Here is a 25,698-nt window from a genome sequence, read left to right on the forward strand (position 1 = left end):
TTTAAAAGTGGAGGTGATTCAGAGTAACAGGAACTAGGTAAACAGGACTGACACCTTAGGCATCAAATATGGCTCCAACCTGGCTGAGCATCGAATATAAGGGTGGATGAGAGATACAGCTGCATCATTCGATGCTGCTTCAACTCTGTTTGAGTACATGAATCGCAGTAGTTTGCGCGTGGTAGCGTGCCACAGCCTCGACTAGCTGCTTCCAGTGGGGAACGTCCTGGCCAGGGAAACGTTCAGCAACTTCTTTATTAAGGTAGGTCAGCATACAAGGGGTCCGGCGTTATCTTGCTGAAGGACGACGTCAATGAGATCTCAAACATACGGAATTGTCACCAGTCACTCTAAAGGCTTCGTATAGCTCTAATGCCTTTCACTATAATGGCTTTCACTGCCAAATTTATTCTGAGTGAAAAACGTTAATGTATCTTCGTTGATCAACAGGGCAGTGGCTGGTCGTATATTTACGAAGAAAAAGGACACTGGAAATCAAGAAGACAACTGATAAAGGAAAGGAGACTGTCTAGGCGGAATGGCAGGGATAGGCGAGTAGAGGTAACGAATTAAGGGTGTCGTGGCGATACTATCATACGTAAACAATGGAAAGAGAACGAAGTTGTCACATCAACATCAGCCATAAAACCTGGACTAGAGGGGTCTCTGTTCTGAGGCTGGGGGAGGCGCCTCAGAAGCGACCAGCGAAAGCAGCGACCACCGCATACGCAGCCACCGAACGCACACTAGAGGCCTGCGACCGCATTTAGGTGTAACGCTTGCTTACTAGGTTCCACTGACGCACTGGACCTGACAAAAGACCCGTTCAGGTAGGAGACGTGACAGAAGCATTTCTCACTCATGACGAGCTGCATATTGCTCTCCCTTGCTTTCGACCTAGATCAAGAGACCCTGAGAGCATTGGGCGTTCTTCAACATTTGTGTAATCAGCTGTTTATGAAGATACACACAATAAATAATAATAAATGTTCTCTCCTTTACTGCCGGCCGGTGTGGCCGTGCGATTCTAGGCGCGTCAGTCTGTAACCGCGTGACCGCTACGGTCGCAGGTTCCAATCCTGCCTCGGGCATGGATGTGTGTGATCTCCTTAGGTTAGTTAGGTTTACGTAGTTCTAAGTTCTAGGGTACTGATGACCTCAGATGTTAAGTCCCATAGTGCTCAGAGCCATTTCTCCTTTGCGTCTCAGGTGAAATTTTCTGCTTAACCCCTTCTAAGCGCGTGACAGAAATGTTGATCTCGCGTTAACTAGGTCTGGCGCCCGCGGCAGGAAGTGATACGAGAAGACCGAGAGATATGATAAGCGTAGGGCAGTCTCAGGGTCAATTTTATTCCCTTTAGGTAACAGCTACCATTAGAATGTACAGAGTGCATAGAAGAATTGCTCGGTATATTGCGTCCCAAAGCAATCTTTTCAACATTCAAACGGGAATGTCAAAGCGGTAGGTGGATCAAAAAGAAAGTCCAGACACTCTGTGAGCAAAATGGTACTGAAAAAGAGGATGACAGACTAAAGGCCGAAATACTAAATGCCTTTTTTCCAAGCTGTTTCACAGAGGAAGACTGCACTGTAGTTCCTTCTCTAGATTGTCGCACAGATGACACAATGGTAGATATCGAAATAGACGAGAGGGATAGAGAAACAATTAAAATCGCTCAAAAGAGGAAATGCCGCTGGATCTGATGGGATACCAGTTCGATTTTACGCAGAGTACGCGAAGGAACTTGCCCTCTTCTTGCAGCGGTGTACCGTAGGTCTCTAGAAGAGCGTAGCGTTCCAAAGGATTGGAAAAGGGCACAGGTCATCCCCAAGAAAGGCGGTCGAACAGATGTGCAGAACTATAGACCTATATCTCTAACGTCTATCAGTTGTAGAATTTTGGAACACGTATTATATTCGAGTACAATGACTTTTCTGGAGACTAGAAATCTACTTTGTAGGAATCAGCATGAGTTTCGAAAAAGACGATCGTGTGAAATCCAGCTCGCTCTATTCGTCCACGAGACTCAGAGGGCCATAGACACGGGTTCACAGGTAGATGCCCTGTTTCTTGACTTCCGCAAGGTGTTCGATACAGTTCCCCACAGTCGTTTAATGAACAAAGTAAGAGCATATGGACTGTCAGACCAATTGTGCGATTGGATTGAAGAGTTCCTAGATAACAGAACACAGCATGTCATACTCAATGGAGACAGGTCTTCCGAAGTAAGAGTGATTTCAGGTGTGCCGCAGAGGAGTGTCGTAGGACCGTTGCTATTCACAATATACATAAATGACCCTGTGGATGACATCGAAAGTTCACTGAGGCTTTTTGCGGATGATGCTGTGGTATATCGAGAGGTTGTAACAATGGAAAATTGTACTGAAATGCAGGAGGATCTGCAACGAATTGATGCATGGTGCAGGGAATGGCAATTGAATCTCAATGTAGACAAGTGTAATGTGCTGCGAATACATAGAAACAAAGATCCTTTGTCATCTAGCTACAATATAGCAGGTCAGCAACTGGAAGCAGTTAATTTCATAAATTATCTGGGAGTACGCATTAGGAGTGATTTAAAATGGAATGATCATATAAAGTTGATCGTCGGTAAAGCAGATGCCAGACTGAGATTCATTGGAAGAATCCTAAGGAAATGCAATCCGAAAACAAAGGAAGTAGGTTACAGTACGCTTGTTCGCCCACTGCTTGAATACTGCTCAGCAGTGTGGGATCTGTACCAGATAGGGTTGATAGAAGAGATAGAGAAGATCTAACGGAGAGCAGCGCGCTTCGTTACAGGATCATTTAGTAATCGCGAAAGCGTTACGGAGATGATAGATAAACTCCAGTGAAAGACTCTGCAGGAGAGACGCTCAGTAGCTCGGTACGGGCTTTTGTTAAAGTTTCGAGAACATACTTTCACCGAGGGGTCAAGCAGTATATTGCTCCCTCCTACGTATATCTCGCGAAGAGACCATGAGGATAAAATCAGAGACATTAGAGCCCACACAGAGGCATACCTACTATCCTTCTTTCCACGAACAATACGAGACTGGAATAGAAGGGAGACCCGATAGAGGCACTCAAGGTATCTTCCGCCAAACACCATCAGGTGGCTTGCGGAGTATGGATGTAGATGTAGATGTAGAATCCCCTTACCGCGAGTGCACAATTTGATCCTGGTGAGGGTGAGAAGGGTTTGAGGAGGGAGCAGGGCGAGCTAATCACTACTAAAATTGCAGGTTTTTACTTTTGTTGTGTTAGGTATCCTAAGTTCTTGTGCATTCAATTACCCACTTTTGTAAGGTGGATGCATGGTCTGTCAATGACGAACGTTTAGTGTCTTGACTCAGAGGGTAAACTGACAGTTTTTCAATAGGGAAGTCATGTTCGCAAACTCATGACATGTGTACTGTTGGTTTCAGAGTGCTTCAGATATGGTGACAAATGTGTATGGACATGTTTTCCGTTTAATTTTAAATAGCAAATTTCAGCATCGTACTGTGCATTAAATTTTGTTACGTATTTAAATAACGATTCGCAATAACTTTTGAAAATATACCTATAGCTACGTGTAACTTGTAATTTTCTATATTTCCTATGTCCTAAGAACACACACAAAATTAATAAACTGAAGCTCACATTAATGAATTGAAACTGTTGTTGCTGGTCTATGCTTTAATTACCCAGAACGACCAGTTGATGGGACTGCACCGCTTGTGGAATGGCTGATATAGACCAAATTTGACATACAGTTCCAGCGGGAAACAAAACAAAAGCACACTTCCATCACGTCCGACTATCAGACAGTGGTACATTAGGTTCAAGGAATGTTAGGAAGTGAACGAATTCTGGGCGTCCGAGCACGAATAATATAGAGTGAAACAGATGTAACACAAATTTATCCAGACCTCAGTCAAATCAATTCGTCAAGTACATTGACAGTTCCAGCCACCACCAACACGGTGCATAGTGTGCTGCACATGAGACTGAACCCTCAAGCCAGTAATGTGCAACTGCTGTAAGCGCTTACTTCAACCTGATTTCAGGGCAAAGCGCAAGGTATCTGGAACTGAGGTTCTGTAACATATCGTCGATTACCCAGACAATTTTAAAAAGCTGATCGTCGCGTCTGAAGGTCGATTTTATGTGTCCCTAAATGTAAACTGGCCCCATGTACGGATATGGAGCTCTGAGAAGTCCTACTTTACCATAGAAATTTTGCGCGACAGTCCAGACTTGAGCGTGTGGTGAGATCTGCTTCTTGACCATGTGAATAGTTCGGTTTTCTTCGCAGAGGCATCAGTGACCTCTAGAGATCATCTGCGTATGCTTGACCAGTGTGCATTACCACGGGCAGAGGAACGGGGACCTGACATCTTGCTGCAAGAGGATGGTGCGCATCCTCACTGGCCATCGACCGTTAGGAAGATTGTAGACGACACATCTTCATACCGCTGTACCGTCAAAGGGGGACTTCTATTTTTGCCGTCAAGGTCTGCGCACATATTTTTGGGGTTTTGTGAAGGATCGTATCTATCAAATTCTGGTGTGGGACCTATAGCAAGCGTGAGCTCGCATCATAGCATCAGTTGCACACGTTAATTGAGAACTTCTAGGTTCAAATGGCTCTGAGCACTATGGGACTTAACATCTGTGGTCATCAGTCCCCTAGAACTTAGAACTACGTAAACCTAACCAACCTAAGGACATAACACATATCCATGCCCGAGGCAGGATTCGAACCTGCGACCGTAGCAGTCGCGCGGTTCCGGACTGAGCGCCTAGAACCGCTAGACCACCGCGTCCGGGAGAAATTCTAGGTCAGATATGGGAGAAACTAGAATATCGCTTAGGTATCCTGTGTTGATTGGACGTTATGCCGCAAACCACATCATTCTACCTATCCCAGTTTCTGAAATATACGTCGTCAAATTTGTATAGTTAATTTCGGAACTCGCTCTGTTTATCAGATTCCTCGACCCCCCCGTGAGTGTGGTGTCACACACTTCATATTATCACTTGTTATCGTTCAGTCGCACCTACCTTAAAACATCGGTATATGTACTGGGTGTTTATTGTGCAACTACTTACAGAGTTCCAGTGCGGGCTGTGACTATCGTATGGCAGCGAAACTTGGTAGATATGCTCATGCATCACTGCAGAATCGATTTACGTTGGCAAAAAGACATTTGTTTTTAAATTGTAGCTATAGGTGGAAATCTAGTGCTGCACGATTTTTTATGAGTCTATGACATCACGCTGACATTTGACAAGTCATAATGTGAATGAACAGTATGGCTATGGAGAAGGGAAACTGTGCGGTGTTAGTGAAACTGTTTTATTTGATGGCAGTAATTACAGTGTTGCATTGAGAGAATATCATCAACTGAATGGTCTGAGGAGAGATGGTTTAAACAGATGATAAAAAAATTCACAAACACGGATAAGCTTGGGGTGGCACCAGGAAGGGGAATGTGTGGTATCCCAGTGAGGGTTCGATGACGTAACTGTTGCTGGAACTGACTATGCAGCACGTGGCTCGGGTTGTGCAAGTGGTAGTACAGTGTCACGAGAGTTGTCCATCCCGTGTTCAATAGTACGGAAATTTTTGCTGTAAATTTTGCACTGTCATCCATACAAGGTCCAGACGGTGCAGCAACTGAAACCTCATGGTCCACAGCAACTCTGAATTCGCTGCTGGTTTCTGGCACGGATCGAAGTTTGTGACATGTGGCCGTGTGATATTCTGTGGCGTGACGAAATACATTTCACACTACAGGGTGCAATGAATACACATAAGTGACGAATTTAGGGTACTTTTAAACGATGTGTTGTGCACGAAGAGCCACTGCACTCGTCGTATGTGACTCTGTGGTGTGGACTGACAAGCACCTTTATTCCAGGTCCGTTTCTCTTTGCCAGAGAATAGACGTAGAGAGACTTTCTGATGTACTGCGACGTCAACAGGTTATCGAGACCTCATTGTACAGGCCGGCCGAAGTGGCCGTGCGGTTAAAGGCGCTGCAGTCTGGAACCGCAGGACCGCTACGGTCGCAGGTTCGAATCCTGCCTCGGGCATGGATGTTTGTGATGTCCTTAGGTTAGTTAGGTTTAACTAGTTCTAAGTTCTAGGGGACTAATGACCTCAGCAGTTGAGTCCCATAGTGCTCAGAGCCATTTGAACCATTTGAACCTCATTGTACAGCAGGTAATTCGTGCTTTGGAAGAGCGGAACTGTTTGGAATCCACTTTTTATGCAGGGTTGGGAACACTTCACGTCGATTTCAGAACGAAATATCTGTTTAATGCAGCCGTCGATGTACGTGTTATCTCCAAAGGTTTACCAAATGCATGGCCTGTATGACCACTTGATCTTAATCCACGCGACTTTAGCCTCTGGGTATATTTGAAAGAACGCGTTTACCAGAGGTAGTTCGGTTTCTCACCATATCTGAAGATCAGTATACTAGAGCATGTTGCTCAGATTGCCCTGGAACTGCTGCGGGTAGCTGTTGATCAGTTGATTACGTCCCTTTACGGATGCTGCATCTCATCGTCGTTTCCGGTGAACATATTGAACAAATCATGTAAGCTGCAGGTAACAATAAAATCAACGGTATGTCTTTGTCACTTGTTTGACGTTCTCTATCCACGTCCCATGCCTTGCCCATTTATGTGTGGAAACATTTATGTACGACTTACTTATATTCGCAGCGCCAGCTTTGCATCTGGTGGCCAAATTTGGGATATTTTTCCCAGCTTACACCGGTTCCGCATTAACGCATTAGAATATCTGCCAAGTCTCGCTGCCGTACGCTAATTGCAGCCTACAGTGGACCTCTGTGAGCAGCTGCACTCTAATTGCGGCTAACTGGTACGTTGCTTAACAATTCGCAGTCAGTGTAGTTGTGGCGTGACGCAATTAGACACCAGCTTTCAATTACAAGTTACAGAGGAGGGCCAGTGGTGTGGTAATTAACACAAGGGCGATTAGGGCTGCGGCAGTGCAGCGCACGTACCCAGCTGAGAGCGTGACCACGGTCGCCACACACCCTGAGCGGGTCAAAAGGGAAGCCAGCAGACATCGGCAGCGCTGCTGCTGGTGCAGCGACAACGGATCAGTAGCTGACACAGCTCTCAGACAGCCTCACACAAGCTACTGCTAGGAGCTACCTACGTGAGAGTTCCAGCCTAAGTTCAGACTTTTAGCTAGCATACCAGCGCTTTTCGCTGATGTTCAATTGAACAACTCGAAAGTTGCCTGTTCATTCAGCAATTTTATCTTTGTCCTCCATATTTTGCATTTAGTAGATCGTCACAGCTACATTTCCAATACTTTGCGTGGTTCTGCTGTACTCAGACCGATGGATTTATGCTCTTTACATTGTTACCGAGGTGTTTTCGCATCTTCGAGCGTCATTTTGTCTCTTAGTCCACGCGAACCTTCGCGAGTTACGAGTCACATGTCTACCGTTGTTTGAAACAGTATTCGCCATTCTAATTACGGACGCCGTATTTGGAAATGTTCTGTTCAGTATTCTCACGTGGGAAAAACACTGACTTTGTCTGCTGGCGATCTGTGCTGGTGTCAATGTTCTACAGTGATGAAATAATTGAATGGGCTAATTTCAGTTATTAGCCGTGCTGCAGATTAGCTTAAGTGGTTAGGGTATTTCAGGGCTGCTTGTCAAATTCCTGAATAATTTACTCAGAAATACTATCCATTCAGGAGTTCCATTGCATTGTTCCATGTGGTGAAATGGAAACTCGTATGGTCTCTGTTTTGATTAAATGGAAGCTGATTATAATGACAAACATGATCTTTTCTATCCGTTATGCTGTAGATATAGGTTTTATGAAGAAGTTGTTGCTTTGTTTGAGATTGTGTGATGAGAAAATATATTGAGATCATTACTTATGAGCCGGCCGCGGTGGTCTAGCGGTTCTAGGCGCGCAGTCCGGAACCGCGCGACTGCTACGGTCGCAGGTTCGAATCCTGCCTCGGGCATGGATGTGTGTGACGTCCTTAGGTTAGTTAGGTTTAAGTAGTTCTAAGTTCTAGAGGACTGATGACCTCAGATGTTAAGTCCCGTAGTGCTCAGAGCCATTATTTATGAAACTGGATGTCGTATCTGCTGCTTCGAGTACCCACATGGGTTCGCAAATCAATTCCCTTCCTTTCGTAACAAAAAAAAGGTGTGAATTCCTAAGAGACCAAACTGCTGAGGTCACCGGTTCCTAAACTTACAGACTGCTTAAACTAACTTATGTTAAGAGTAACACACACACCCATGCCCGATGGAGGGGGCGCGCAATCCGTGGCATGGCCTCTCAAACCACGCGGGCAACCCGCGCGGCTCGTAACAATATACACTCCTGGAAATTGAAATAAGAACACCGTGAATTCATTGTCCCAGGAAGGGGGAACTTTATTGACACATTCCTGGGGTCAGATACATCACATTATCACACTGACAGAACCACAGGCACATAGACACAGGCAACAGAGCATGCACAATGTCGGCACAAGTACAGTGTATATCCACCTTTCGCAGCAATGCAGGCTGCTATTCTCCCATGGAGACGATCGTAGAGATGCTGGATGTAGTCCTGTGGAACGGCTTGCCATGCCATTTCCACCTGGCGCCTCAGTTGGACCAGCGTTCGTGCTGGACGTGCAGACCGCGTGAGACGACGCTTCATCCAGTCCCAAACATGCTCAATGGGGGACAGATCCGGAGATCTTGCTGGCAAGGGTAGTTGACTTACACCTTCTAGAGCACGTTGGGTGGCACGGGATACATGCGGACGTGCATTGTCCTGTTGGAACAGCAAGTTCCCTTGCCGGTCTAGGAATGGTAGAACGATGGGTTCGATGACAGTTTGGATGTACCGTGCACTATTCAGTGTCCCCTCGACGATCACCAGTGGTGTACAGCCAGTGTAGGAGATCGCTCCCCACACCATGATGCCGGGTGTTGGCCCTGTGTGCCTCGGTCGTATGCAGTCCTGATTGTGGCGCTCACCTGCACGGCGCCAAACACGCATACGACCATCATTGGCACCAAGGCAGAAGCGACTCTCATCGCTGAAGACGACACGTCTCCATTCGTCCCTCCATTCACGCCTGTCGCGACACCACTGGAGGCGGGCTGCACGATGTTGGGGCGTGAGCGGAAGACGGCCTAACGGTGTGCGGGACCGTAGCCCAGCTTCATGGAGACGGTTGCGAATGGTCCTCGCCGATACCCCACGAGCAACAGTGTCCCTAATTTGCTGGGAAGTGGCGGTGCGGTCCCATACGGCACTGCGTAGGATCCTACGGTCTTGGCGTGCATCCGTGCGTCGCTGCGGTCCGGTCCCAGGTCGACGGGCACGTGCACCTTCCGCCGACCACTGGCGACAACATCGATGTACTGTGGAGACCTCACGCCCCACGTGTTGAGCAATTCGGCGGTACGTCCACCCGGCCTCCCGCATGCCCACTATACGCCCTCGCTCAAAGTCCGTCAACTGCACATACGGTTCACGTCCACGCTGTCGCGGCATGCTACCAGTGTTAAAGACTGCGATGGAGCTCCGTATGCCACGGCAAACTGGCTGACACTGACGGCGGCGGTGCACAAATGCTGCGCAGCTAGCGCCATTCGACGGCCAACACCGCGGTTCCTGGTGTGTCCGCTGTGCCGTGCGTGTGATCATTGCTTGTACAGCCCTCTCGCAGTGTCCGGAGCAAGTATGGTGGGTCTGACACACCGGTGTCAATGTGTTCTTTTTTCATTTCCAGGAGTGTATATGCTTTCTAATGACCATCTTTCTGAATTATTTCCGTCCAAATCTAGTCATTTTTCTATTAGCTATGCATGATACAGTGACACATTGCATGGCCGCCATTACTGAATTCTAATCGCAGTACATTACTAACAAGTAACTTATTTTGAATTGTATTACGTAACAGATGAATAAAAATACATCGATGCGTGGTGTTTCGATGATCACTGCTTACCATATGTGCGGCGCAATGTTCTACTGATCTCTGCTCTTACACTGAAATAGTATTTATAACTTATATCTGGAATTTGATGCCTCAGTTACTCATTCATGTCGATGTTCATCAAACTGAGGAAACATACTCTTGAGCGCTGGTGGACATTTTAAGCAGAAACGGAACATCTATTCAATATTTAATCTCTTTATTAATGCGTCATTATTCTCTGCTCGTTTGTGTGTGTGTGTGTGTGTGTGTGTGTGTGTGTGTGTGTGGGTGGGTGAGTTTCTCTTAAACATAAACAGTACAGGTCCAGTTGCATTTCCAAATTGTTTTCTGTGACATAAAGTTTCTTGCGTGGTACATAGCTTGAAAGTTGGAGGCTGAAGTGTCACTACTTACAGGAGAAGTTCACGTCCTTTAACGTCGCACTGACACACTCACTCTCTCTCTCTCTCTCTCTCACACACACACACACACACACGCAACTTACAAACTAGTGCACCGCTGGTGCCTTACTATAGCATGCAACTGGAAATCAATCATTTCACTTCTACTTCTACAAAGATACTACTCAGATTCCTGGTAAGTAACGAGGAAAGAATACGTTATTGTTATAGCACTCGTTACGATTCCTTCTGGTTTCATTTCCGGATGGGTCATGGCTGCACGTCTCATAACTTAAGCGATCTGTCTGGTGTCTTCCTACTTTCATGGAATTTCGTCAGTTCACTCTTCATCTGATGACTATTAACTTATACAAACAACTAATAAAGAAACAACACAACACAACCGATTTTTACTTTTGCAGACCATTAATTTTTATTGTTACTCAACACTTCATATCATCAGCTTGTTGGTTATATGATACAGATTGCAAAATACAGATTTGCCGAATCTTTCACACAGAACTGGCATAGGAGTTTCACTGGCGCATATCTTCACTTTTTAACTTCCGGGCGTCGACTCGATAGCGTCTTCGTGCACGACCCCTGTCCATAGACGTGCTTACTATGGAAATAGCAAAAGCATAAATACAGGACCACTACACCTTAGATACCAGCACAAAAGAAAAAAAGAAAAGATACAAAGATACAAAGGCAGTGAAGTAAATCTGTTAAAACTAAGTTTGTATAGTTAGAAAACAACAAAAAATAGCTACTACTTTATGGAAGACAAATGTTAATTAGCATGGAGATTCCCAAAGTTTGCCTAGGATGTTCTGGAAAAGGAAATTGCACTAATTGACAACCGAACACTTTATTTTAGAAATAGTAGACATCTTGGAAATAAAAAAAATCGGGCCTTAATATTTATGGCACTGAGCTTTGGGAAGAATAACGCTGGAACATTGCGGAACACGAAAATTTTGAATACGAATAAGTTCTGAAACATTTCATTTTTACAAAAAGTTAAATGTTTGCATAAAATTGGAATAGAGGTACTCGTTTCTTTGTTCAAATAAAACGTTTTTACATAATTTATTAAACTATTCTCATCAGCAGGCTGTACATAATAGCCCTAATAATAAAATTATTAAGAAGGGTGTAAGACAAGGCTGTAGCCTTTCGCCCCTACTCTTCAATCTGTACATCGAGGAAGCAATGACGGAAATAAAAAGAAAGGTTCAGGAATGGAATTAAAATACAAGGTGAAAGGATATCAATGATACGATTCGCTGATGACATTGCTATCCTGAGTGAAAGTAAAGAAGAATTAAATCATCTGCTGAACGGAATGAACAGTCTAATGAGTACACAGTATGGTTTGAGAGTAAATCGGAGAAAGACGAAGGTAATGAGAAGTAGTAGAAATGAGAACAGCGAGAAACGTAACATCAGTATTGATGGTCACGAAGTCAATGAAGTTAAGGAATTCTGCTACCCAGGCAGTAAAATAACCATTGACGGACGGAGCAAGGAGGACATCAAAAGCTGACTCGCTATGGCAAGAAAGGCATTTCTGGCCAAGAGAAGTCTACTAATATCAAATACCGGCCTTAATTTGAGGAAGAAATTTCTGAGGATATACGTCTGGAGTACAGCATTGTATGGTAGTGAAACATTGACTGTGGGAAAACCGGAACGGAAGAGAGTCGAAGCATTTGAGATGTGGTCCTATAGACGAATGTTGAAAATTAGGTGGACTGATAAGGTAAGGAATGAGGAGGTTCTACGCAGAATCGGAGAGGAAAGGAATATGTGGAAAACACTGATAAGGAGAAGGGACAGGATGATAGGACATCTGCTAAGACATGAGGGAATGACTTCCATGGTACTAGAGGGAGCTGTAGAGGGCAAAAACTGTAGAGGAAGACAGAGATTGGAATACGTCAAGCAAATAATTGAGGACGTAGGTTGCAAGGGCTACTCTGAGATGAAGAGGTTAACACAGGAAAGGAATTCGTGGCGGGCCGCATCAAACCAGTCAGTAGACTGATGCAAAAAAAAAAAAAAAAAAAAAAAAAAAAAAAAAAAAAAAAAAAAAAAAAAAAAAAAAAAAAAATTGTGAAATACTGCATGCAAAAGCGTTTGACAATTTCGTGTACACATAATTACACTGAGCAGCCATAACGTTATGACCATCTATCTAACATCTATCTAATAGCCGGTAAGTCCATCTTTGGCACGGATAACAGCGGCGACGCGTCGTGGCATGGACCTTGATAGGCCACTGCAGGGAGTTGGCACCACATCTGCACACACAAATCACCCAATATCCGGGGTGGAGACCATGAGCTCTAGCCCCACGGTGAACCACATCCGAGATGTGTTCAATCGGGTTCAGATACGGCGAGTTGGAGGGCCATCACATCCATTGGAACTGGCTATAGTGTTCCTCGAACCACTCCTTCACACATCTGGCCTTGTGACGTGGCTCATTATGTTGTTGAAAAGCATAAGAGGACAACATCGTCATGTAGGGATACATGTAAGTCTGCAACCAGTGTACGATGCTCCTTGGCCGTCGTGGTCCATTGCACGAGCCCACAGGACTCACCTAAATGTTCCCCAGAGCATAATGGAGCCGCCGCCCGCTTGTCTCCGTTCCGCAGTTCATGCGTCAAGGATCTGTTCCCTAGGAAGACAGATACGCCCCGCATGATGAAGAATATAAACTATGCAACGGTCTGATAGTGCACCAACGTCCAGTGCCGATGGTCACGTTCCCATTTTAGTCGTATTTGGCGATGTCATGGTGCTACAATTGGCACATGAATGTGTCGTCGGCTGCGGCGACCCGTCGTTACAAATGTTCGGTGCACTGAGTGTTCAGACACACTTGTACTTTGCCCGGTTTTAAAGTCTGGTGTTAGTTCCGCCACGCTTCGCCGCTTGTCCTATTTTACCAGCCTTCCCAGCCTACGACGTTCCACATCTGTAATGAGAGTTGGCCGCCTAACCACACAACGTCTGGACGTGGTTTCATCTCGGTTTCGCCAGTTGTTGAAGGCACTCACCACAGCACTCCTTGAACACCCGACAAGTCGTGCAGTTTCCGGAATGCTCGTGCCGATCCTCTGGGCCATCTCAATCTACCCGCCGTCAAACTGAGATACATAATGCCTCCTCCCCACTCTGTACACACGGACAGAACGCTGACTGATACTACATGCACCGTGCGTGCGTCTGACTTGCTGTCATCCCTCGTCGGGTGACGCTGCTGTCGCCTGTGCGGGCTTATATCGGTAGTACGTCGGCGGTCATAATGCTCTGGCCTGATCAGTGTATGCATTACCTAATGAAAAGAAGTCGTTGAAACAAAAATAAGATTTTACATTAGCATAATTGTGGTATACGAGCTAGTAGCTCCCCCCCTCCCCCCACATGCTGCACAACCGTCGATGGAACTTCATTTCGCCACCGTGTTTCGAATACCTCAGGCCGCACCTCCGGACAGAACGTCAATGCAATAACGTGCTTTACTGACCTCAGCTAATATTTTACAACTTCAGCATAGAAACTACGAACCCATTCTGTGCACAAACCTATGAGTTTCTACATTAATACAGTAGAACAAATACCGCCCTCAAAATATAGCTTGGATCTAGAAAGAATTGATTGTGAACCACCAGAAGCACCTTCTTTGGAGAATATGATAAATTTAATGACGCGTTCTGGCTAGATAGGTCCTACATTGACAAGAGATTTAACAGCGAGCATTGAAATTACACATTTTTACCTAAAAATTAGGAAAATGTGTACTTGCTCACTCAAGTAAGTTACGCTTAGCTGTGACGGTAAACGCATTCCACTTAGTGAACGAATTGTTAGTAGCATCTATAAAATTTCTCGTGAAAGGTATTAGTTAATTGTAAAGACTGTGAGCGTCGTAAAGAATCATATAACTTATTGTTAGTAGCAGCTAATAAAATTTCTCGTGAAAGGTATTAGTTAATTGTAAAGACTGTGAGTGCCGTATAGAATCATATTACATCAATACTATTCTTTCATTCAATACATGATGGCGCGTTACGGGTTGTGTCGTCATACAGAAAACAAGTTACATAACGGTGCCACTTCTTTATGTAACACTAGTCTCCCTCGCTGTTGTAACCTCATTTTCTCTCACCTCTCCTCTTCATCACTCTCTCCGAATAGAATAAAACAATAACACTGCACACTAAATAACGTCACTTTAACTCCTCCACCCCACAGTCCCACTTCCCTTCTATACCTGACACCACATCAACACAACACTGGACATCGTTTACAAGCCGTACTTCTACTGTTAATTTTAGAGAGTCCAAATTACTGGTTCTTTCGAACAACTTGTGTTCCGTATGCAGGGCTGCCTGAAGATCAGCAGAGACGCTTGAAACGGATTTTTATGTATTGAATTCGAAATTGACGCAAGTGTAGCGTGACTGGTTGCAGAATTAAAACATAAATAGACACTAGAAAATAACTGTTCATTGGCGACGTACAAGAAGGGTGGAACCAAACGCACTACATAGCATGAAGGTGCCCAATAAATGAATGCCAGCTTAATAATAAATTATAACAAAAAAAAAATGTTGCTGTTAGATTTAATAAAACACAGCGTTAGTAGTAAAAATGATATCCAAACCTTACAAGATGAAAATCTATTCCGCTGCTCTTCTCAATATGCAGTTTATTACAAATATATTGTATGACTTTTAAACGTGGTGGATTGAATACCATTTCTTCCGCATGTTTGTCATATATCGATTATTACTTGTAACAATCTACATTTCTCATGTAATCGAAATGCTTCATATTAAGTTGCTGCGAATACATTTAATTTTAAATGGTTGAAATGCCTCTGAGCACTATGGGACCTAACTTCTGATGTCATCAGTCCCATAGAACTTAGAACTACTTAAACCTAACTAACCTAAGGACATCACACACATCCATGCCCCAGGCAGGATTCGAACCTGCGACCGTAGCGGTCGTGCGGTTCCACACCGTAACGCCTAGAACCGCTCGGCCACCCTGCCCGGCACACAGCTTCAAGCAGAACAGGTAGAGTGTTCGCTAAGAGAGGACAATAAGTTTAAATATCTTCAACATTTCACGGCCCTGTCAGCCACTGTATAAATATTAATTTTAATTTTGATAATGAACAGCCTCAGCTGCACCGTTTATCTAGAAATTTACCAAGGTTTCAGTCGGGATAACCCAACCTTCCTCACAATAACAGTATCTATCTTTTGTCCATAGTGGACATCGTCAAGCTAAAACTACAAATCCATAAATTATCGTCAGAATGTAAAACTTATCTGGCACTGCCTCGGCCCTTCTTCGCGACCGCGATGCGGCAGTCACGAGTGCTGTACGATGTCCGCTATGGACAAACGATAGTGCGGCTGGTTCCGGCGTGTGTTTGTCCTTAGGATAATTTAGGTTAAGTAGTGTGTAAGCTTAGGGACTGATAACCTTAGCAGTTAAGTCCCATAAGATTTCACATACATTTGAACATTTTGAACAAACGATAGATACATTTATTCTGAAGAAGGGTGGGTTATCCCGACTGAAACCTAAGTGAATTTCTAGGTAAACGGTGCAATAGAGGCTGTTCATTATTAAAATTAAAATTAAGACAGTAAGTTTCTCCGTTGAGACTGTGGTGATGGGGGGGGGGGGGGGGGGGGGGGAAGGGGGGGGGGGGGAGGAGGAGAATGGTCCTAACAGTGACATCTGAATATCTCTGTTGATGACGTAACAGCAACACAAGCAATGAATTTAGCCGCATACCAAGGCAAGCAAGCAAGAGAGCCACATGTCAACATCATCTTCGTTTAATTGGCAACAAGCACAAGCCGTGAACCAAAGAATTACAACTTACTCCACATTCTAACCAAATTTAACCAACAGAACGGTTTCAAAATTTCATGGTAGAAAAGGTTTCATGTAAAGTTGGTGCTTTCTGTTTCTGTGTGTCTCCCGTAGAAAACGAGCTCTGATACAGAAATAAAACGTTTCCAAACCAATGTCCAAATAACATATTTTTCATTTCTATGTGTGAGAAATGTTTCACGAAATTTTTGCCATTCCTTTTTGTTATACCCTGTACACTTACATAGAGTACATATATGTATATATGCAGAATACACATGACATAATTTAATCAGATGGTTTTTAGAAAAGGTTCGCTAGTTTCAAAATTACCCACGGCATTTTACTTCAGCAGCGAACCTTACAAGGCAAAACCTTCTGGAGTGACGCAAAATATTCCTTGTAATTTTCTGCTTGCAAAACTTGCGATTTCCAAAAATAATCAAACAAGGAAATTAAATATATTATACAGCGTAAAACCTTTCTTCCGGGCTATTCTAACCAAACGAATTGGAGAACTCAGTATAATGTTAGAGAAAACTCTCACTTCACCATAGCGAACTGGAAGAATGTTTCGACTGTTATTTACGAATATCAGCGTTCCACAGGTGTTCGTTAGGCTGGGTAATGCATTGCTGGAATCCATCCGTTAAGGTATTCGTAATTCATGTATGGTTGAGGAAAAAGTTATTCTCCACAGTTCCCTGACGATTTGTTTTATGTTTATAGGTGGGTGATATAATGAGGAAAGCTCAGACTAAGAATAATATTGCACTAAAAATAAGATTTGTAGAACACATTGCCCTTTTCACTGAAAGGAAGGAAAACTACTAGGAAAGAAAGAATAATTGTGAGGCGTTAAATAGGGTGCGAAGCACAAGATAAAGTAAAGTGAAAAATTTGTAATGAGAACTCGAAAGACGAGAATTGCATCCACGGTGGATCACAGTCATCGAAGTTATCGATTGGAAGCGACGAAAGGCATCCTTATTAAAGTACTGAAGTTTCTAATACTCTGGACACTATTCAGTACGAAATACAAGATATGTAGGGGTTAATTTCAGAAAGGAAACGGTGGAAAACGCGTTGCACTATTCCGCAATAACTTCATTTCATTTCGTGTGCCAACGCCGCATGTGGCTGGTATTCCATTAAGCTTGTTTTGACAATATTGGCCGTAAATTGTATGCGGTTAGAGTAACAACGACGCTACGGTTTTTGTCGCGTTAATGCAATATACAGGATTTTGACGCATTTCGGTTTCTGTTTTAAATGTGAAATCTGTTTGCATAAATAAACGCTGCGCTGGTAATTCCGATATGTAAAAGTTTAATGTAACAACTCTACAGGTCGAGATGCAATGAGCGCACACAAAAATACGTAATGTGCAGTTATTCACATCTGTATTCCAGTTGCCAACTGACGCTATGTGGCGGTGGGTGCTTGTGTCACACTATCAACCTCCACCGCTCCCACCCCCCCTCCACCCCTCTCCTGAGCCACACACGAATGATAAACAGAAAGGACTCTGATTGACCACTTCGGGTCGTGGGATAAATGCGAAAGACGGCCTTTTAGAGATGGTTTGGGCAAGGAATTCTGGTGTTACCATTATTATTTACAATGGTGATGGAAGAGATTGTGAATGAGACAGAAGAAGCTCATAGTGGAGAAGATATTGCTATGTACATTTAGCGTGAGAAACCAACGGTAAGGACGTACAGAACAAACAGACATTTTAAATGAAAAACAATCGAGAAATGCGGAATAAAATTCAGTGTGGAAGAAACGAAGATTATGGTGGCAGCCAGAGGAGAAAGACAACGTAAAGAATAAGTTAACAGTAAAACACATGATATTGATATTTCGAATAAGTCAAATATCTAGAAAATGTGACGATGAAAAATGCAAGCGTAGGAGCAAAAGTTAGCAAAAGGGTACAACAGAGCAATGTATTATGTTAGTACGGGAGGTGCTTAATCTGGGGAAGAAAGGTGCCTATGAAGTGTAAGGGAGTACTGTACAACACTACATCCATACTGACATGTGCATCGGAGACCTTGACAATGACAAGAAGAGAACAATCCAATCTAGTGAAATAAAATTCCTAAGAAGTATGTTAGGGAACACAGTGAGCAATGAAGATGTTAGGAACGGAACTGGTGATTAAAAGTTGAGAAGAACTGGTTAAAATTTTAGTAAAGGCGGTAGAGACCGAACAGTCATGCTCCAAAACCCGTTACCACCACCATCTAAAATATCTGGACAATCCTACACCAGTTCTCAGTTCTGAGTGCACAGTGGTCACGTAAACATGCACAGAGTAATAGGATCTCCCACGAAGTGACGTCATTGGTTTTCTTCATGGTGGAGGGTTCACCTGATTTCAAGCAACCCATATAACACAACTGACACGTGGTTTCTTCTTGCTGACAACGCACGATCGCACACTGAAACTGCATCGAAGACAATCGTGCATCGTTTTCTCTGTGAAGTGTTTGCTGGGCATACAGCCAGGACTAGGCTCCCTCCAATTTTCATCTCTTCGGTTACATGGACTGATGTCTATGAGGACAGAATTGTGGCACACAAAGCGAGATGCAAGACAGTGACGTGAATCGACGCTCGCACGGGCAGTCTTTTTTAATGTCATTGGAAAGTCGGTTCCATGTTACGACAAATGTCCTAGACCGAGCGGCGACTGTCTGTGTAGAGAGGTAACTGGAAGGAGCAGGTAAATGTTGCAAAGGAGAGTAGCCCACCTAGTTTTCTCATCACTTTTATCAACTCATCCAGTTCGTTCCAGAAGCTCTAAGGAGAAGTCTGTGGGTCAGGCCAGTGACCGGACAATCGGCGTTACTGCAGATGGGGTGCTGCCTTTTGGTCGTGGCACTAGGAGTGGGAGGGATGCCAGGTCTCTCCCCCCAAGTCACCTTTTGTCCCCTGGGACAATCGCCAGTACTCATTATGACAGCATATAGAGCGGACCTGCTACAGTCTTGGAGGGATTGGAGCGAGGAAAAATTCCCAGAATTGAAGCCGGCATCTTCTGGACCTAAATCTAGCACTCTACTGACTAGATCACCATGATCACAGAAGCAATAAATGTAATCAAAGAAAATTTAGAAATTGAAATAAATGCAAAATGGTCAGCTACTGATGCCAAGGTTTGCAAACGTCGTAGCCTTTCTGGTAACATGTTGCTTATTAATGGAAACAGAAGAGTTCTCCTACCAAGGAAGCAAGAATAAGTGGCTGTAGACTGTGGAGGGTATATAACAACAGAAGTGGTAGGTTAGCGTGACATCTGCAACGCCTGGAGGTAATGTTCGCCACATGCGTGGCGTTCTATCGGTCTTAAGTGTCTGCTGGGTTGAACCAAATGGCGAGCTGCCCAGAGAACTCAGGATTTCTTGGCTGGGTACGTGTTTGGTGAGCTCGGGCTCCCTGAACTGGGGCTTTGGTGAGTGCCACCGGTCCTCCTCAAACCTTGAGCTGTTGGCATGCTGGAGCGACAGCCGTGCGGCGCGGCGATGGAGTCTTACGTGTAACAGATAACGGGGATATTCACTCAACGGTCCCGATCGGGAGGGTAGTAGAAAGATCTATAAGAAATTATTTAGTTATAAGGTGTATTGCTCGCCTATCACATTGATGGCTGTTAAGGCAGAACAGTAGTTAGCCGGTAGCCTCTAGGAAGGTGCTACATCTCAGTTGTACAAGGCTTATTCACGAAGGAGGAGCTCTGTATAGACACTTACTTCTGTAGATGCTACTGGCATATCCCTGAAACCTACATTAATTTCTAACGCTATCATCGGTTCGGGTGGTCCTTTGGGCAGTATTATCACCCAAACCCCAAAGACACGCCGTGTGCCCAGCCCACGTGAGACCTTTATCAATATGAGAGGACCATTTATACTAACAGACCATATCCTGCGATAGATGTTGTCGTTGTAATTAAACACGCGGAAGGTTCATTCCAAAAATTGTCTCTTTTAAACATCAATAAAGCTTTTTAGGAACTTCTGCATTTACACTGATACTCCGCAAGCCACTGATGGTGTATGGCGGAGAGTACAAAGTACCACTGCTACTGATTCCCTTTCTTATGCCGTTCCCAAGTGCAACGAAAGAAAAACAACTACCTAAATCCCTCGGGAAGAACCCTAATTTCTCTTATCTTCTCTCCGCTGTCCTCATGCGAAATGTGTGGTGTCGGCGGTAGAATCGTTCTGCACTCAGGTTCAAATGCCTATTCTCTAAATTTTCTCAGTAGTGTTCCGCGAAAAGAACGCCGTGTTCCCTCCAAGTGTTTCCATTTGAGTTCATGCAAATCTCTGCAATACTTGCGTGCTGCTTGAACGTATCAAATACAGCAGTACGTCTCCAAACTGCTTCGTTGTTTTTCTTTAATACGGTCGGGTAGGGATCTCAACCGCTCGAACAGTGCTCTATAATGGGTCTCACTAGTGTCCTATATGTGGTCTCCTTTACAGACGGCCAATATTTTCCTAAAAGTCTTCCAATAAACCGAAGTCGACCATTCACCTCCTCTACTGGCAACCTTGTGTTATCGTTCCATCTCACGTCGCGCCGGCCGGTGTGGCCGTGCGGTCTAGGCACTTCGGTCTGGAACCGCGTCACCGCTACGGTCGCAGGTTCGAATCCTGCCTCGGGCATGGATGTGTGGGTTGTCCTTAGGTTGGTTAGGTTTAAGTAGTTCTAAGTTCTAGGGAACTGATGACCTCAGATGTTAAGTCCCATAGTGCTCAGAGCCATTTGAACCATTTTTTTCTCACGTCGCTTTCCAGCGCTACGCTCAGAAATTTAATCAACGTGACTTGTCAAGCAGCGCACTACTGACTGTATTCGAACATTACAGGATTGTTTTTCCTGATCATCTGCATTCACCTGCATTTCTCTACATATAGATCAAGCTGCCATTCATCACAAAGGGGGTCCTACCACACTTCCCTGGGGTGTTCCTGACGATAACGTTGTCTCCACTAAACACCAGCAGTCGAGAACAACGTACTGGCTTCTGTTACTTAAGAAGTTTGCGAGCCACTCATTTATCTGGGAAAGTATTTCGTATGCTCGAACCTTAGTTAACAGTCTCCAGCGGGCACCTTGTCAAATGCTTTCCGGAAATCTAGCAACATGTAATTTGCCTATTGGCCTTGATCCACGGATATCGTGCAATAGGAGGCAAAGCTGAGTTTCACACGAGCGATGCTTTCTAAATCTGTGATGATTTGTGCACAGATGGTTCTCTGTCTCAAGGAAATTTGTTATACTGGAACATGAAATACGTTCAAGAAATTTGTAGCATATCGGTCTTAAGGAAACTGGTCTGTAATTTTCCAGGTCGATCTTTTATCCGTCTTATACACAGAAGGCACCTGCGTCTCTTCTCGGTCGCTTGGTACTTAGCGTTGGGTGAGAGATTCGCGACAAATTCAAGCTGATTGAAGGATCGATGCCGTAGAGTACTGTCTGTGAAACCGAACAGGGATTCCATCCGCATCTAGGACTTCTTTGTTTTCAATTGTTTCGGTTCTTTCTCTGAGGCAGGGATGCCTACTACTGCGTCCTCTACATGGGAGTCTCTACTACGATTAAACGACGGTATGTTTGTGCGATCCTCGCGCGTGAATGATATCTAAAACGCTATATTTAAAACACCAGTCCTTCTTTTTTTGTCTTCTATTGGCACAAAAAACTGGCCAACGAATGACGGAGTAGAATCCTTCAAACACTTAGGGACTTTACGTAGGACCACAATTTTGGAGGATTCTTTTTTAGGGTGGTGGAAGTGGTATGCTTCACGCATCGAACATTTTGTAAGCTCACAAAATTCTGATAAACTTTACCTGTCTTCATTTCCGCGTTCTTTTTTAACCTGCACCCTGAGTGTATTTCATTTTCAACCTGTTTATTCGGTACGTATTTCTCCACAATGCGAATTACAATCCGTTTATATTTTGCCCATAATTCCTTTAGGTCCACCATATTAGAACCAAATGTTATCCACTCGCCATGTAGGATTCCAGCAACTGCTTTTCTACTCTTTCCAGCATAATTACTCTCGTAAACTGCTTGATGGATTTATTAACTGTAGTAACCGTTGTCGCTCTGATGATACCATCATCACTAATATCCGTCTCTATAGTGACACTTGCAGGGAAGCTCGATCCAGTACGTGATAGTTTAAGAGTACGCTCCTGGTAGAGACAATGATGTCCACCCAAATAAAGAAGCTTTTAAGCGCTAAATTACGTGGACGGTATGACCACACTCTGCTGTAAGGGAGTTGTATCATGCCGTGCTATCTTGTATGCCAAAGAATTGCAACAGCAATGGGAAAGTGCGGGCACCGCCGTAGTCACGAATACACGAATGAATGGGGAGATGATGAAGACACTATCTTTTATTAAAATTGTTATCTGTAATTCTGTCTAAATTTCAGTGAGAAAAATCCTTCATCTGCGGTGACTAGTTTCGGGCATGACATCCATTACGAATCCATCACTTTCATCGCAAATATTGACACCCAATATAACCAGTACATTTGCAGTAACTTGTATAGACTGATCTACAAGCCAGCCAGAGTGGCCGTGCGGTTCTGGGCGCTACAGTCTGGAGCCGGGCGACTGCTACAGTCGCAGGTTCGAATCCTGCCTCGGACACGGGTGTGTGTGATATCTTTAGGTTAGTTAGGTTTAATAGGTTCTAAGTTCTAGGCGACTGATGACCTCCGAAGTTAAGTCGCATAGTGCTCAGAACAATTTGAACCATTTGAACTGATCTACAGTGTTACCAGCGCTTCGGCCGAGAGCGGCTTCCGCGTCGAGCGGAAGAGAGGAAGAGAGGAACAGGGCAAGTGCCACAGACCGATTTCTCAGAAACCGCTCACTGAATGACGGGTCAAAATAAGCGATCATGTGTATCTGCCTATCCGTAGATAGTCTATCGTTTTCTGTGAGAACGACCGTCAAAGTTTTCGAGATAGTTTAATTGCCTTTTCTGGCTCTTAATGAGGTTAACCGAAACGCAGTCAGCTGGCGGCAGCGGCGGTAAACGGTTGTCTGCGGCGTGCTGCAACTGACCTCGGTCGCGGCTTGGTGAGTTTGTGCGCTTTGTAGCTTACAGCTTTCAGTGTTTGGAACCGTTTGAACAGTAGAAAAACATGGGTAGATAAACGAAAATGAATTAAATAAAGTAAAACAAGTAATCGGAATTCGAATACAAGGTTCACAATTATGAAGCCAGAACGCCACTCGCTGTGCTACCACTCCGGCTTAACTCATCGCGTACTAAAAGATGTACAAATCACGGCGGAAACGTTGACGGTCGTCTTATGAGGAACGCCTGAGTACCTACGAGTTAGCGAAAACACGTGTTCGCTTGTTTTGACTCCTCTTCCACTGAGCAAATACTGTGGAAAAGCGAGTGCTGACACTGGCCGTGTTGTTCTCGTGGAGGAACGGAGCTCACGACCAGCAGTCTGCGATATTGCGTGCCGCACCACTCCACCCGACGCGTCGTGCGACCGCGTATTTAACGAAAATAGACGTCCATTCCACACCTATCACCTTCCGGCTGCACACCTGTGAACACTACAAACAGAAGGAAACCAGTTTATGACATTCAACAGCGTATGTTCGCAGCGGACGGAAACTCCACGTTAATTTTAAAATTGGAAGTTTGCATTACTTTTGTCCCTGTGGGTGAGGTGAAACTGGAAGCGAACTCCACCTCCCCCGGCAGTACTCCGGCAGGATGCTGCCTCCCGGCGCCGCCACACTTTAATAACGAGCACGTCTGCGGCGCCGGCGGCAAAGTTTCGGCGGCGCATCTCGCCATTCCCACCGGATCGCTACCTGTTACACCACTGTGCGTCTAAAGCAAAAACCAATACCTGGTTTCTTTTCTTCGGCATATTTGTACAAAATTACTTTTGCACGTCCTACCATGAGGCGTATTGTCATTTGAGTGTTCTGATAATCAGGTACAGGTATTGTATTGTATTGTATGTTAACCGGGGATCAAGAAACGTCCACAACCCTACGGCGACTACCGCAGTCCGCTTCAACCCTCCGCCGCCCCACACCGAACCCAGGGTTGTGCGGTTCGGCCCCCGGTGGACCCCCACTGGTAACCCCTATCTTTGCGTGGTAGAGTAATGGTGGTGTACCCGTACGTGGAGAACTTGTTTGCGCAGCAATCGCCGACATAGTGTAACTGAGGCGGAATAAGGGGAACGAGCCCGCATTCGCCGAGGCAGATGGAAAACCGCCTAAAAACCATCCACAGACCGGCCGGTTCACCGGACCTCGACACAAATCCGCCGGGCGGATTCATGCCGGGGACCGGCGTTCCTTCCTGCCCGGAAAGCCGTGCGTTAGACCGCACAGCCAACCGGACGGGCCAGGTACAGGCAGTCTTCGGTGGCTCGTTGCAGAGCAATTTTTTTCCGGTTGATTTCTCTCGCCCTTTTATGTATGTATTTGGATTATACGAAAAATATCTACAAACCAGTGAAAATGTCGAGGGTTCGCGTTTTGCGTCTTTGCGAAAACATGTTCCACTCTTTAGCGGTACGTGCTATGGAGAACAGTAACTCACCGGGCGAGGTGGCGCTGTGGTTATCACACTGGACTCGCATTCGGCAAGACGACTGTTCAAAACCGCGTCCAACCATCCTGATTCATGTTTTCCGTAATTTCCCTGAATCTCTTCGCGCAAATGTTGGCATGGTTCCTTTGAAGTGGAGAGGCCGAATTCCTTCCCCATCCTTCCCTAATTTGATGGGGCCCATGAGCTCGCTGTTAAGTCCCCTCTCCCAAACCAACAAACCAAGCAACAAAACAAATGTTGGTTTCATGAACAACTCCGTTGGATCTTCGAAGCGTCGGAAAAGCTAGCTTAACTCACGAGTCGCCGTAAAGGTTTTCACACGGTTGTGGTTACGGGACGTGTACACTGAGTATCGCTTTACGTGACGGGCAACGTAGCACCATTCGGATAGCTGGTAGATGTGAGCTCGTGTGATTGAAATTTTGTTCCAAAATGCCGCTTCTCCGGAGAACGTTATATGGTTTGTCAATCCATGAAATACTACGCTACAGCGCTGACGACTACTGAACTTTGTTCAAACATCAAAAACGTGTACATTTATCATATCAATGGGTTCATAGCGCAGAGGCTGAGACACCTGACGTATAGTGTTGTGGCGGTGTTTATGTGTGTTTTACAATCACAGGAGGCTGTTCGTCCCTCTGTGGCGCTTCTCATCAATTATTTGTCGGGCTGCCGACTCCCGTCCTGCTTCCCAACCATTCTTTCAGACCAGGGTCTGTGTGCATCCGTCTCAGAACACTCCCTTCCCCCTCATA

At 44.9% G+C, this 25,698-nt stretch overlaps 1 protein-coding gene across 1 annotated transcript in view; it reads right to left on the bottom strand.

Annotated features, from left to right (window-relative positions):
* The window catches only part of LOC124545684, a 150,899-nt gene extending 126,741 nt beyond the window's left edge, over positions 1-24,158 (bottom strand). Inside the window, exons 1-2 of the mRNA XM_047124631.1 lie at positions 24,017-24,158; positions 23,889-23,919 (exon numbers count right to left, since the gene is read on the bottom strand). Coding sequence (XP_046980587.1) covers positions 23,889-23,919; positions 24,017-24,158 — 173 coding nt within the window. The remainder of the gene's footprint in view (positions 1-23,888; positions 23,920-24,016) is intronic.
* Positions 24,159-25,698: the final 1,540 nt, after the last annotated feature.

This window comes from Schistocerca americana, chromosome 8 (genome assembly GCF_021461395.2).
Source record: "Schistocerca americana isolate TAMUIC-IGC-003095 chromosome 8, iqSchAmer2.1, whole genome shotgun sequence".
Lineage (NCBI taxonomy): Eukaryota > Metazoa > Arthropoda > Insecta > Orthoptera > Acrididae > Schistocerca > Schistocerca americana.